The sequence below is a fragment of the Coffea arabica genome, chromosome 7c (genome assembly GCF_036785885.1).
Source record: "Coffea arabica cultivar ET-39 chromosome 7c, Coffea Arabica ET-39 HiFi, whole genome shotgun sequence".
In the NCBI taxonomy this organism is placed as follows: domain Eukaryota; kingdom Viridiplantae; phylum Streptophyta; class Magnoliopsida; order Gentianales; family Rubiaceae; genus Coffea; species Coffea arabica.
This window is the reverse complement of record NC_092322.1, coordinates 34,410,269-34,423,038: the sequence shown is the minus strand read 5'-3', so window position 1 is coordinate 34,423,038 and position 12,770 is coordinate 34,410,269. Positions and strand designations below refer to the sequence as shown.

General features: G+C 35.7%; 1 protein-coding gene across 1 annotated transcript; it reads left to right on the top strand.

Annotated features, from left to right (window-relative positions):
• Nucleotides 1-1,118: 1,118 nt before the first annotated feature.
• Nucleotides 1,119-3,497, top strand: LOC113698121 (putative receptor protein kinase ZmPK1). The gene has a single exon (XM_027217822.2). It carries the CDS (start codon nt 1,119-1,121, stop codon nt 3,495-3,497), a length of 2,379 nt encoding a protein of 792 aa, XP_027073623.1.
• The last annotated feature ends 9,273 nt before the right edge of the window (nt 3,498-12,770 follow it).

The window sequence follows — 12,770 nt, the reverse complement described above, 5'->3', positions numbered from 1 at the left end:
TTAACTTGGTTTAATAGTTAAGGTTGAGATTTCAAGAATTAGAAATTCAGTACTAAAATCACCATTTTCCTTCCTACTTCTTAAATCTTACTCCTTTCTTGCTAAAAGAACTTTTTTAACAAAATGTCTTAATTATTCAAAACTAGAAGGTCATACAATATTGACCTGGGAGCCGTGGTGGATTAACAAAGTACACTATGACTTAATAAATTACTCTTTGCAACTTGTTCCAAGAGCTAATAATATGTGAGGACGTTCAATAATTCAAGTCAAAGATTTAATGAGCAAAACTTTTATCGCCGAAATAACATAGGTAATCAATTGTACATATTAGAGCTTTTCAACAACACAAATATTTACAGCCAATGATTTCTCCAAGTAAAAATATTTGTATACGTTAGAGCAAAGCATGAAGAACAGAATTGCCACTAAAATTTTTTTTTTCTTTAAGTAAGATCATTTTAGAATTATGTTCGTATCACACGGATTACTCTAAAAAAAAGGGAAAAACAATTTGTTGCATTCTTCTTAGATGGTTCGGATTGAGCAACTCTCTTAAACTAAAATCGCCAACAAAAAAAGGACAGTTTCAGTAACCAGATCAACTGGTATCAAGTGGTTGGAGAAGGCATAATTAGATAGGGTGATGTTAGTTTGATATCACCAATTATGAATATCTTTTCCATCTTCCAAAAAAAAAAAAAAAAACCAGTAAGAAAACATTTTTCCTGCTTTCTACGACTAGCCTCTTGTCAATTATTGGTTTGCTAAGTTGAATGATAATATGCACAAATTGATCTAAAAACTGTATTGAAACAAACAAATTCCAAACATTAGGACCAAAAGCAATATTAAAACAAACTTACGTTCATTTCAAACTGAGTTTGACCAATCAAGCAATATGTGCACATCAACTTGTAGGCAATAGGTCCCAGATATATTATTGAGGTCAGGTCGGGCTGCTGCAGTATACAGGGGACTTCAAGTTCAATGTTTACCAGTTATGAGCTTTATATGCTCATTCAAAGGATGATTTTGTGGTTCCAAACTGTACACCTACCTATAAATAATGTTAGAGCCAATTCAACAGAAGCATTGATTGGAGATATTTTGATGCCATGGCTGTCTTAGGTCTAGTTCTCTTTTCTTGTTTCGCCCTTTCATTGCCACAATTGTCTTGCTCCAAAACTCATACTAGTTTAACAAAAGGTTCTTCCCTGACTACTCAAGATGTTCTAATTTCAAGCCCAGATCCTACTTTCACGGCTGGCTTTTTCAGCGTTGGTGGAAATGCTTATTGGTTCGCTATATGGTATACAGATGCACATGATGGTAACTATACCACAGTTTGGATGGCCAATCGAGACCAGCCGGTTAATGGAAAACATACTAAGTTTTTCCTGCAAGATTCTGGTAATCTGCTGTTGACAGATGCAGGGCAGCTTATTGTCTGGAAAAGCAATACAAGATCAAATTCGTCGTTACGGTTGGAACTTCGGGAAAATGGTAACCTGGTTTTAAGTACTTTTGAGGGTGAAAATCTTTGGCAAAGTTTTGATTTTCCTACCGACACACTCCTTCCTGGGCAATTATTCACAAGAAACACGATTCTTGTCTCTTCCAGGAGCACAACGAATCACTCTTCTGGCTTTTATAAGTTATACTTTGATGGAGATGGTATTCTTCGTCTTAGATACGAAGGTCCTGAAATAACTAGTGTCTACTGGCCCAACACTTGGATAACTATTGGGAGTGCTGGGAGGACCTCTTCAAACGGTAGTAAGATTGCGGTTTTAGATTCATCAGGCTACTTCCAGTCATCGGATCTGTTGCAATTTAATACCAATGATTATGGCATTGGACCCCAGAGAAGAATGGTTCTTGATGTTGATGGGGACCTTCGAGTTTATAGCCTAGATAAGCAGAGTCGGAGTTGGCAAGTTACATGGCAACACAGTTCTGAACCATGCAGGATCCATGGGATTTGTGGCGCCAATAGTTTATGCATCAATGATCCTGAGATTGGCAGAAGATGCACTTGTCTTCCTGGATACAAGATGAAAAATCGAATGGATTGGACTTATGGCTGTGAACCAGATTTCCAGCTCTCTTGCAATGATGAAAGTGCTTCAGGTTTCCTCCAACTCCTTCATGTGGAATTTTACGGCTTTGATCTTACCTTAATTCCCAACATCTCCTTTGAGGCATGTAAAAATGAATGTCTAAAATATTGCGAGTGTAAAGGTGTTCAATACAAATTCAACATAGACATTGGCTACTATCAATGTTACCCAAAGACTATTTTATTCAATGGATATCGTTCACAGAATTTTCCAGATCCCATGTTCATAAGATTGCCCAAAGTTGATCTAACCACAGTCGAAAATCCCAACCAAGACTTCAATTTGCAGTGCGCTAGTGTTGTCACGCCCTTATACAGGACGTACAAAAGAAAGAAACAAGATTGGATGAAGCCTTATCTATGGTGTACATTGGGAGTAGGGTCTTTTGAGATCATCTGTGCACTTGCTTACTTGTTCAAAACTCGAAAGCACTCAGATTCAAGAATACAAGGTTACTTGCAGGTTGCAACTGGATTCAGAAAATTCAGTTATGCTGAGCTTAAGAAGGCATCACGAAATTTCACTGAAGAAATTGGAAGAGGAGGGGGAGGTGTTGTTTATGGAGGTATCTTGTCAGATAATCGAGTTGCCGCAATCAAGTATCTCAAGGAAGCCATACAGGGAGAAGCTGAGTTCCTTGCAGAGATAGGCACAATAGGCAGGCTGAATCACATGAACTTGATAGAAATGTGGGGATACTGTGCGGAGGGGAAGCACAGACTTTTGGTTTATGAATATATGGAGAATGGGACTCTGGCAAAAAATCTGTACTCTAACAAACTTGATTGGAGGAAAAGATATGAAATTGCTCTAGGTACAGCTAGAGGGCTTGCTTATTTGCATGAAGAGTGCTTAGAGTGGGTGTTGCACTGTGATGTGAAGCCTCAGAACATACTTTTGGACTCCAATTATCATCCAAAGGTAGCAGATTTTGGGCTTTCTAAGCTATTGACTAGAAGTGGCATCAACACTTCAAGCTTCTCCAGAATAAGGGGAACTAGAGGGTATATGGCGCCTGAGTGGATTTTCAATTTGCCCATAACTTCCAAAGTTGATGTTTATAGTTATGGAATTGTTCTGTTGGAACTGATAACAGGAAGAAACCCCTCAGGTGGAAATGGAAATGATGACAGCAATTCAGTGGAGCCAAGGAGACTTATCAGTTGGGTGAAGGAGAAAACGCGGGAAGCTGATGTAAGAGAATCACCAATACCAATCATGGGAATTGTAGACCCTACCATGAACGGAGAGTTTGACATTGACAGGATGAAAATCCTGGTTAACGTGGCTCTGAAATGCACAGAGGAGGACATAGATGCAAGACCTACAATGAGACAGGTTGTGGACATTCTACTTCATCAAGAAAGTGTATAAGAATAAGTCTAGTTGCTCAAAGTTGATGCAGACGACATTTTTTTGCATCTTATTTTATCTCTAGCTAATCTTGTAAGGAATTTTCGTCCTACAAAGCTCACGCATGATTTATCCGACTTTTTGTGTAGAATTCACTGTACTTCTTTTCTCTTCAGTTAGTAGTTTCTTGGATAACTTTATAGTGACCAAATCATTTAGTTAGTAGTTTCTTGAATACCTTTATAGTGCCCAAGTCAGTTTTGTTGTCTAGATTTTGACAAGTTTATAAAGACGTGGCTTTTTAATCTCCTTCTTACATAGTCATTCAAATGTCGTATTCCCCATATTTCTCTCAAAATCTAGCTAGAAATGACAAAATAGAAAAATTGGTTGCTTTGGTCAGTAGTATTAGAGCAAAATGCATACACATTCCTTGGGGCAAACTCTTTTTTTTTTCTTCTGGGAAAAGCCACCTGTTGTGTGTAGGATTTGAGATGCATGGATCCCCATCTATTTATTTATAAGTTATAGAGTTAATCTTATATATATTGATAGTGTCTAATGCATCTAATGGTGAAAGTGTACATACTGTTAATGTGTAGAAGATTAATTCTAAATTATAACCAAGGATGAATAAAAGAAGGCAACATGAATCCATACCTCAAATAAGTTAAATAATGCAAATGTATGCAATTTGGGTGTCACCTAATCTAGCGAGCCCCCTAATATTACTAGGCAAGATTTGAGGGACTAAACAACCGTACTATGTCTCATATAACTAGCTTTATTAGCATGGAGGACACCATAACCGGCAGTGACTCGCTTGAACTTGGTCGGGTCGGAGACTCAAAAAATCAATTAACTCATTCATGCTGATTCGTTTGCACTCCGAAGTAGATCAAAATAGGTGATTTCTGGTTGTCTAAAACTGAGGAAAACACAACGAAAATTACCAAAAACTTATCAAAAACATTGTGTTTGGTTCTTGAAAGCAATTGGAGAATATGAAGTAAATTCATGGAATTAGTATTCTCATGCTTGGTGTCGTGGGAAATAACTGAGAGAGAAAGAAAGCGCATGAGAAAGAGGGAAAGGGAGCGATTTTGTGGCCAGAAATGTTACAGCTCTAGTTCAGATAAGGTTGTAGAAGAAAGCAGTTTCAAAAACTATAAAATTATATAAAACCCCATCAAGTTTTTTTGCAGGATTAATTTTTTTTTTTTTTTTTTTATGTTTGAATTGAGTCCTGGTTAGGTTTAACAAACATTATACCTAAGCCTAATTTACCACTTTGTAGCTTTAACATGGATATTTTACCACCCAATAACTAAAATCTCATAGGTCTTACTTTTATTAGTTGTTGGTAATCCAACCTATTTCATGAGAATTAGCACTAATATAGAATTTTACTTGGCTATTTGCCTTTCAAATCTCATATTCAAAACTATCATATAACCAAGTTATTAATAATTTAATTCTATACTCAGCCAACATATACAATTTTTTGATTGGATTATTTTAGATGAACGAAAGGATTTTTTCCTTTGTTTGATTTGTTTGTACAATTCTAAAATAGAAGAAATATGTGAAAAGTTACTCACACCACACGTATTGACCATATTTTAGTCCAAATCCATTTGGTCTTAGTGAAGAATAATGAAATCCATCTGGTCTTTAGTCCAAATCCGTCTGCTCAAGGAGGGGTTGGACAGCTATTCGCGAGTTATTGCTTTCGTATCAGTCTTTTTCTGGCGAAAAAGTGAATATTACCAAGCATTCGTTTATTTGTCCCAAGAAGATGTCATTGCTAGGATTCGTACCATTGGTTTGATTTTGGATATTAGAAGACAAAAGGTGTCCTTTACTTATCTCTGTATTCCTCTTGGAAAGGGTAGGCCACATAGAGTTTGGTTTGATGGAATTTTTTTGAAAATTCAGGGGAAGCTTTTTAACTGGAGTACCAAGTTTTTATCTCCAGGGGGTAAGCTGATCTTGATGAAGCATCAATTGTCTAGTATTCCTGTCTATTTGTTTCAAGTCTTGTTTCCTTCTAATGCTGTGTTAGTGAAATTCGGGAGGTTATTCAATTGCTTCCTCTGGAATGCGAATGTTGACCGAAAAACCGGATTTCAAGTCTTTTTTATCAGATTTGACCGAGTTTTATTCAGCCGATTTTTTAGAGTAACTCAGATCGGATACTTGACCGATTTTCGATTCGATCGATCCGACCGACCGATCCGGTCCGAGTTTGGAAACACAGATCAAAAGTACTTGCAAGGACTGCATTCAGTGCATCTTCAAGGGCAATTGGTTCGTTAGTTTGGAAGTGGCTTTAGTTTGTTTGTGAGCCTGCTGAGCTATTTGTTACATGGAAGTTGGGCGGTGGATTGGCTGATTTTTGGTTTGATAGATGGCTTATGGATGATCCTTTATATGTTTTTTGCTCCCTAAATGACCTGCCTCACGTGTTGGTAACTAAAAGTTTTTATATGGTCATGGATGGAATTTGGACAGAATAAGGCATTAGCTGCCCCCCAATTTCGTTTTACTTGTTTTTGGAATTTGTTTCTAGTATTTGTTTTGATTCTCACGAGCACATTTATGCCACCTCATTAATCATCTTCAGGGATCTATTGTTCTGATTGTCTAGCTGCTTTGTCACTTCAAGGCTAACATAATTTTTCCACTCAAGACTTGCCAATTAGGACTAAATCTTTTTTTTTTTTTTAATTTTTTAGTATAAGTGAGAGGTTTCGAACCCAATACCTCTTACTTGCACTCCCTGCCCCTATCATCTAACCCATCCTTCCCTTCAATTTAAATTGAATAAACTAGATAGTTCAATTTATTACTCAATTTAAATTGAGTAAACTACATAAGGAATTATATCTTATGAGATAAGATGTACCATGCAAGTTTACTAAAATAATTTTGGGGTTTGTCCTACATAAAATTGTATCCTATACAATAAATCTCGTTCCATACATATTTGTTTTCAAATTATACTATATGAGATATGGGTATTAAAGAATTCAAATCTTTGTGATAATTTCTGATTGCCTTGCCTATGAAGTAGGTATAATTAGATAGGTTGGAGTTAAGATCTGATTAAGACCTTTTGTAGAGCCTTCTTGAGAAATGAAAAGAAAAGAAAAATCATCCTAAAAGAAGAAGAGCAAATTTGTTCTCTCTACTTTATTGGTTTGATTTCTTTTTGCACATATACTAGAGTTTCCTTATTTAGTTCTAGAATTCTACTTCTATAATTCTATCAATTTCAAGAGTAAAAGTTTTTTTTTATCTCTAAAAAGGATAAATAGTTTATACTAAATAAAGTAGTGGGAGTAAGTTAGAACTTAACCTTGAAGAATTTCAAGTGCCATAAAAGAAAGTTGCACAAATGCATGGAACTGGAACTCGCATTTCATGATGATGTGGAGCAGCTAAACTCCTAGAGCAAGGTTTCACAAGTCTCAGAAAATATAAATCTCTTATGGAGAATCATAATGTTTGATCATGGAGTCTCTAATGACTTATGAATAGTTTTATAATTTACATAGATGGTTACGAATCATAAATCTAAAATGGATTCCATATTTGACAAAAGGAATTAATTTTTATCAATTCACCTAAGAGTATAAAAGCCTACTAGGTGCAAAAGAGTTTTTAGAGTAAAGACCAATATTGAAAGTAAAGTGTTACCTAAAAAGGATAATTGGTAGAGAGGTTGCCATGAAAGATAAGCGATTATTTTAAAAAAATGTCTTTGTTAGTCAATAAGTTTAAATCCATCTAAATTTACTTGGTCTAGTTACAAGTTATGGTATGGTAAATAGATGTTAAAATCACTTTCCTTAAATGAAAACAATAAATAGTTGTGCATGTGACGTAACTTAATGGTGTCTACATCTTGTGTGCCAATAAAGCATGTTTCCAAGAATTGTATCATCTGTTTTGATGAGATAATCAAAGAGTTTGATTTTATTAAAAGTGTGGATAAACCTTCTATTTATATATGATTTATGGGAGATATCATAGTATCCTTATTATATATGTGGTAGACATATGTTATATAGAAAGAGTATACCTATCCTCTACAATTATAGGTATAGATATCAAAATTTTCTCCATGTAATTAAAGAGAAGCAATCTTCTCTTTGGCAATGAAGATCTATGTTGATAGATCAAGACTGCTAGACCTTTTCAAGTACATAGATAAGATGCTAACAATGTTTAGTAATTTAAAAACGGGTTTTATCTATTTTATATAAAATATATAATCCTTTCAATGTCTCGAGCCTAATATCTTTTTTTTATTCGGCGAGAACGGGAAATTCGAGAATATACTAGCAAATAATCTTATAAAAATAGTTTACAAGTAATTATGTATTTACTCGTAATATTGGTGTTGTATGTTGAAAGAAGTTTCAAGCAAAGCCTAACATTTTAACAATTAAACCTTAACAAGTTGCTACTTGAGAAGTGCCAAAGGAAGCATTTGGATTTATAAGTTCAATTTTAGAGCTTAAATTGGTTCTTTCCATTAGAAGTCCTTTATTTTGTATTGTGATTATAATGGAAATTCAACCTAGCAAAGGAATCAAGATCTCATCATAGATCCATGGACTTGTTAAAGTGCTACCACAGCATCTTTTGGCAATCTTTATTAGCATGGATCCATAGACCCATAGACCTAATAGCCAGGCTCAAACACCATTTTTTGGCAACCTTTATTAGCATGTTTGGCATATTGCGCTGTGCATTTTCTCAATATTGGAACGGACCTTATCATGTAAATGTCTAACAAAATCTGCTCGTTTCTTACCATCCAAGTTAACACACTCATTCATAGGTAAAGGAACTAAATCTAGATGTGTCAAAGGATTAAAATCATAAACAATTTCAAATGGTAAGAATTGAGTGGCAGAGTGAATAGCACGATTGGAAGCATCCTCAACATGTGACACCCCCACTTCTCCCTAAGGCGAACCAAAGGGTATCGGCGGGACGCCTGCCCAGCTTCGCCGGGACTCAGTACAATTCCAGTTCAAACTTAAAGTATAACTGCAAGTTACGTGACAAACAATTAGCAAACGACTCGACACAAGAACTAGAAATTTTGGACACTAATTCTGGACTTTAAGGATGAGTTTAATGGCTGGAATTACTGGAAAAATAAGCTGAACAACCAACTCAAGAAAGCTATCAAGATTAGACTCAAGATCAATTGCCTAAAGAATTTACCGACACTTGTTCTTGTTGCTGTAATTAGAAGGCAATAATCAGCAGAAAATTCTTGGAATAAGCTGGAATTAAACCCCTTTTCCTATCCCAAACAAGGATTTAATAGGTTGAAATCATGAAATTTAAAGGAAATCTGGATAGCTTTATTCGAATTGGACTAGACTAGTCAAATTCAAATAGAACTTGAAATAAGGTTGGCGGCTACTGTTTACTGCTTTGATGGTCTAGCCATTTTCAAGATTCTTTAAGCACAAACAAGACTCAATTTTTGGAAGCTTTAAGAATTAGATTTCATGGCTGTATTGTTGTTTTTTTTGTACAATCAGCCAAGAACTTCGATAAACTAGGGTTTTCAGCGGCTGGAATTTTGCAGCCGTGTTTTTTAAGAAGGATTGGTTCCCACAACCCTAACAAACCCCAAGATTTTTTCAAGAATGTATGAAGGGTTTTCCTGAATTCAAGAAACGCAAATTGAGGATGATTTCCCCCCTCCCAAATAGTCCAAGGTTTCACGGATTTGACCAAAACAGATTTTGGGATTGTCAAAGCTTCAAAAATCTTGACTAAAGCTTCAAGAACTTCAAGATTTTGTTTCGATCAGTCAAGAACTTCAAGAAATCCATGCTCTAATTTCGATTTTCCAAGAATTTTATGAGGTTAATCCACTATTTTCCCTTTGCAACTTGAGCAATCAAGAACACAAGAAGACAGCTTCGATTTCTTCAAGGAAACTACAACACAATAGGTATGGTCAGATTTTTTTTACTCAAACTTCAACTAAATCACGAAAACAACAATAAAACAAGTTTCTGGAACAAGAAATGAAAATAAACAAGAAGGATGAAGTTCGAACAGCAACCGAACAAAATGAAACCCTAACGGCTCCACGCGACAAACCTAGGACTCTATTTATTTTTTTTATGGATTAAAACCGAATAATAACAAGACTCAAACACAACTATGAATCAAGAATAAGACTCAAAAGATGGAATTAAAAGGGATATAACTAGAATACCATCAACCTTGCTTTGATGCCAACTGATACGATCTCTGTTGCATACGAAGCTCGTGATCAACAAGCCTAGATTGGGATGGTGATATTCAAGCTTGGCAGTAGAGAACCTACTACCCAATCTAACCCCTAAGGTGCGAACTTCTTTATATGATCTTAACCCATGACCTAACGAGTTAGCGAACCAAGGTTTGATAGAGTGGCGCCACAATCAAGTGCGATTCTTGATTGATAAGCCAAGAATTGAACACTCAAGAGAACCTATAAAGTAGTCAAAGGGAGCTCACGAAAAACCAAGAGAAAAGCTCTCAATTTGCTGGAAATTTTTAATATATTTCTGAAAAAAAAAATTTAGCTCTTTTATAGAGTTTACAAGACACTTAAGCAACTCCAACTAGGAAATTAATTGACTATTTCAGCCCCTAAGACTTTCCTAAGCTGGCCGAGCATATTGACCTCAAAAATGACTAGAAAAAGTCACGAAAAATGTCTAAAAATAATACTAAAATAATTCGGCACCTAACTAAGACAAAGCTAACCGAATGCCACAACTTCAACTATTCCATCAAATGACTAAACAAACAATCTAAGGACTAGTTTGCTAGACTGTGAGGCCCCAAAATTCTACTCATCTTTATGGCTCTTATTTGAATTTACTTGCCTTAAATTCTTAGCTACTTTAACGGTTGCATCATGATTTTTCTCCTATTGCATAATTTATCTTGATGCATGTTTAATTTGGTGCATGGTAAGTTTCATAGTATATGATACTAGTGTGACCGACTGGTGAGACGTGTGCAATAAATTTGGTGGACGAGAATGGGTATGGTGCTAAAAGGATTATGTGATTAGAAGTGTTAAGAGTGAATTAGAGGAATACAAGATGGATTGGTTATTAGAAACACAAGAGAGACAAAGAGATAGAAATGAAACCATGTAGTGCCAAGTGTCAACCATCTAGGATACCATTTGACCAAGAGAAGTGATGCAAGAGGGATGGTTGACCAAGGCATGGCAAGTGGTGTTCAAGTTGAACTAGATGGTCCGATGACTAGATCACGTGCCATGAAGCTTAAGGAGTCAATGCAAGCTCTAGTTTGTGCCATACATGATGGAGTTGACCATGCAAATGTTATTCATAGGCTTGAGAAGGAAGAAACAACTCGTTATAGTCTCATTCAAGTCGTCGAGTCAAGTGAGGCAAAGTTGGAAGATTCGCTCGAAGATTAAAATGTTCAGCTCTGGTTTAGTCTATTAGCATTTGAATCATTTGTCTTGGTGTTGTTTAAGCAAGGGTTTTAATGTTGAATTACCTTGCTAAATTTAGTTGTTAATTATTTTAATAAATTCGGCCAAGATTAAGATTTCAAATTGACAAGTATATATTTTTCCTAATATTTTGTAAATATTTTGGATGGATTGTGATGGAATTTGGCTTAAAATGATGTTGAGAATGGCTATTTTGATGATTAGGTGATAACTAGTTGATGTAGTAAGCAAAGTATGAAAAATTGTGTGAAAATGGAAAGATTTATCTGTTAAATTGGTTGTGACAGGAAGACAAGATATACGGCGTCGGATACCTGGTCTCAGAGAAAATATACGACGCCAGAAAGAAAGAGTCAAGTAGGATAATCGAACCAGAGACTCGTCAGTGACTTTTTAGAAGAAGAGTGTTTAGCAGTATACGGCACCAGATAGTGAATTCGCTTCGGATACCGCATTGTATACTTGGGCAGGAAAAATCTCCAAGTTGCGCAATTTGCACGCCTAATGCCAACTTTTCAGCTCCTTTTCTAGTGACAACTAGGATGTCTTGACAGCTGCTAGTTGGGTCTAAAGCATCAATTTTTCTCACCTTTTTGCAACTTTAAGTCATTTTCAATATCCAATCATGTCAATAAACGATGGATGAAGATTTTTAGGGAGAAGAAGCTTCTTGAAGAAGAGAAAGGCACTTTTGTTAGATATATCAAGAAGTTAGAATAGAGGAGGAAAAAAAAACTTTCTTAGACTAGAAGTTGTTCTTTCTCTCTCTAGAATAGAATAGGACTTTTAACAATAACTCTTGATGAACTCTTGATGTAATCTTGGCACTTTGAAGGCAAAGGAGAATTTGGAGCTTGGAGATCCTTGTTCCTTCAATTGAATAAGCATTTTCTTCTCCCTTTCTCTTTATTTTGTTGGATATATGTTGGGATTCATCAAAGATTTAAACTTGATGTGTTTATTCTTCATGTCTAGCTAATACATTTGTTCTAAGAGTGGATGATGCCTTGTGTTTCTTGATCTTGGTTGGAATGAGTTGATGAATGTTGCCTTTTGTACTTGCTAGTTCATTTAGCCTGCTTGGACATTTGTGAATGATTGATCACCAATTACAAATTATTTTAGTTGTTGTTTATCAATGAAAGTTGGTAGATGATGACAGAACCAGCTTAGATGGAGCTTAGGATCTTGGCACGCAAAAGTAGTGTTGAGACTAGGTGGGCTTTAATACATTCTTGATTTTAATAGCACCATGCTTGTTATTTCACCATAAAAGTAGGGAAATACATGTATAGGTGACACTCGATTCATCGTGAAAGTGAGTTTCGGATACCTTATGTGAATGAACCCTTAGCAAGACAAGTAGTGTAATATTTATCACTTATTTGAACTATAGACAAGAACACTTGTTGATTCCATATCCTAGAGCTTGTGTTTTAGTTGAGTTCATCCATTAACTTGTAGTTATTACACATTAGTATCTAGAGTAGCTTTTATTCCTCATTGTTGTTGTTTGTCTAGATAATAAAGTAGGATTAAGTTCTAGTAGTTGTGAGTGCTCCTCGAGGGATCGACCTTAACTTTCTTGTACTACAAAGCGACCTGCATACTTGCAGCTAACAACGGAGTTATTGAATGAAACTAGGGTGCAGGGGAACCTCGTCACAAGTATGATGACTTTTGTCATTTAAATTTAGGAAATAAGTGGTTCCAAATCACATTAGGTTTTGAGTCTATGTAAGGCTATAAATAGCCAAACACTTCCATCG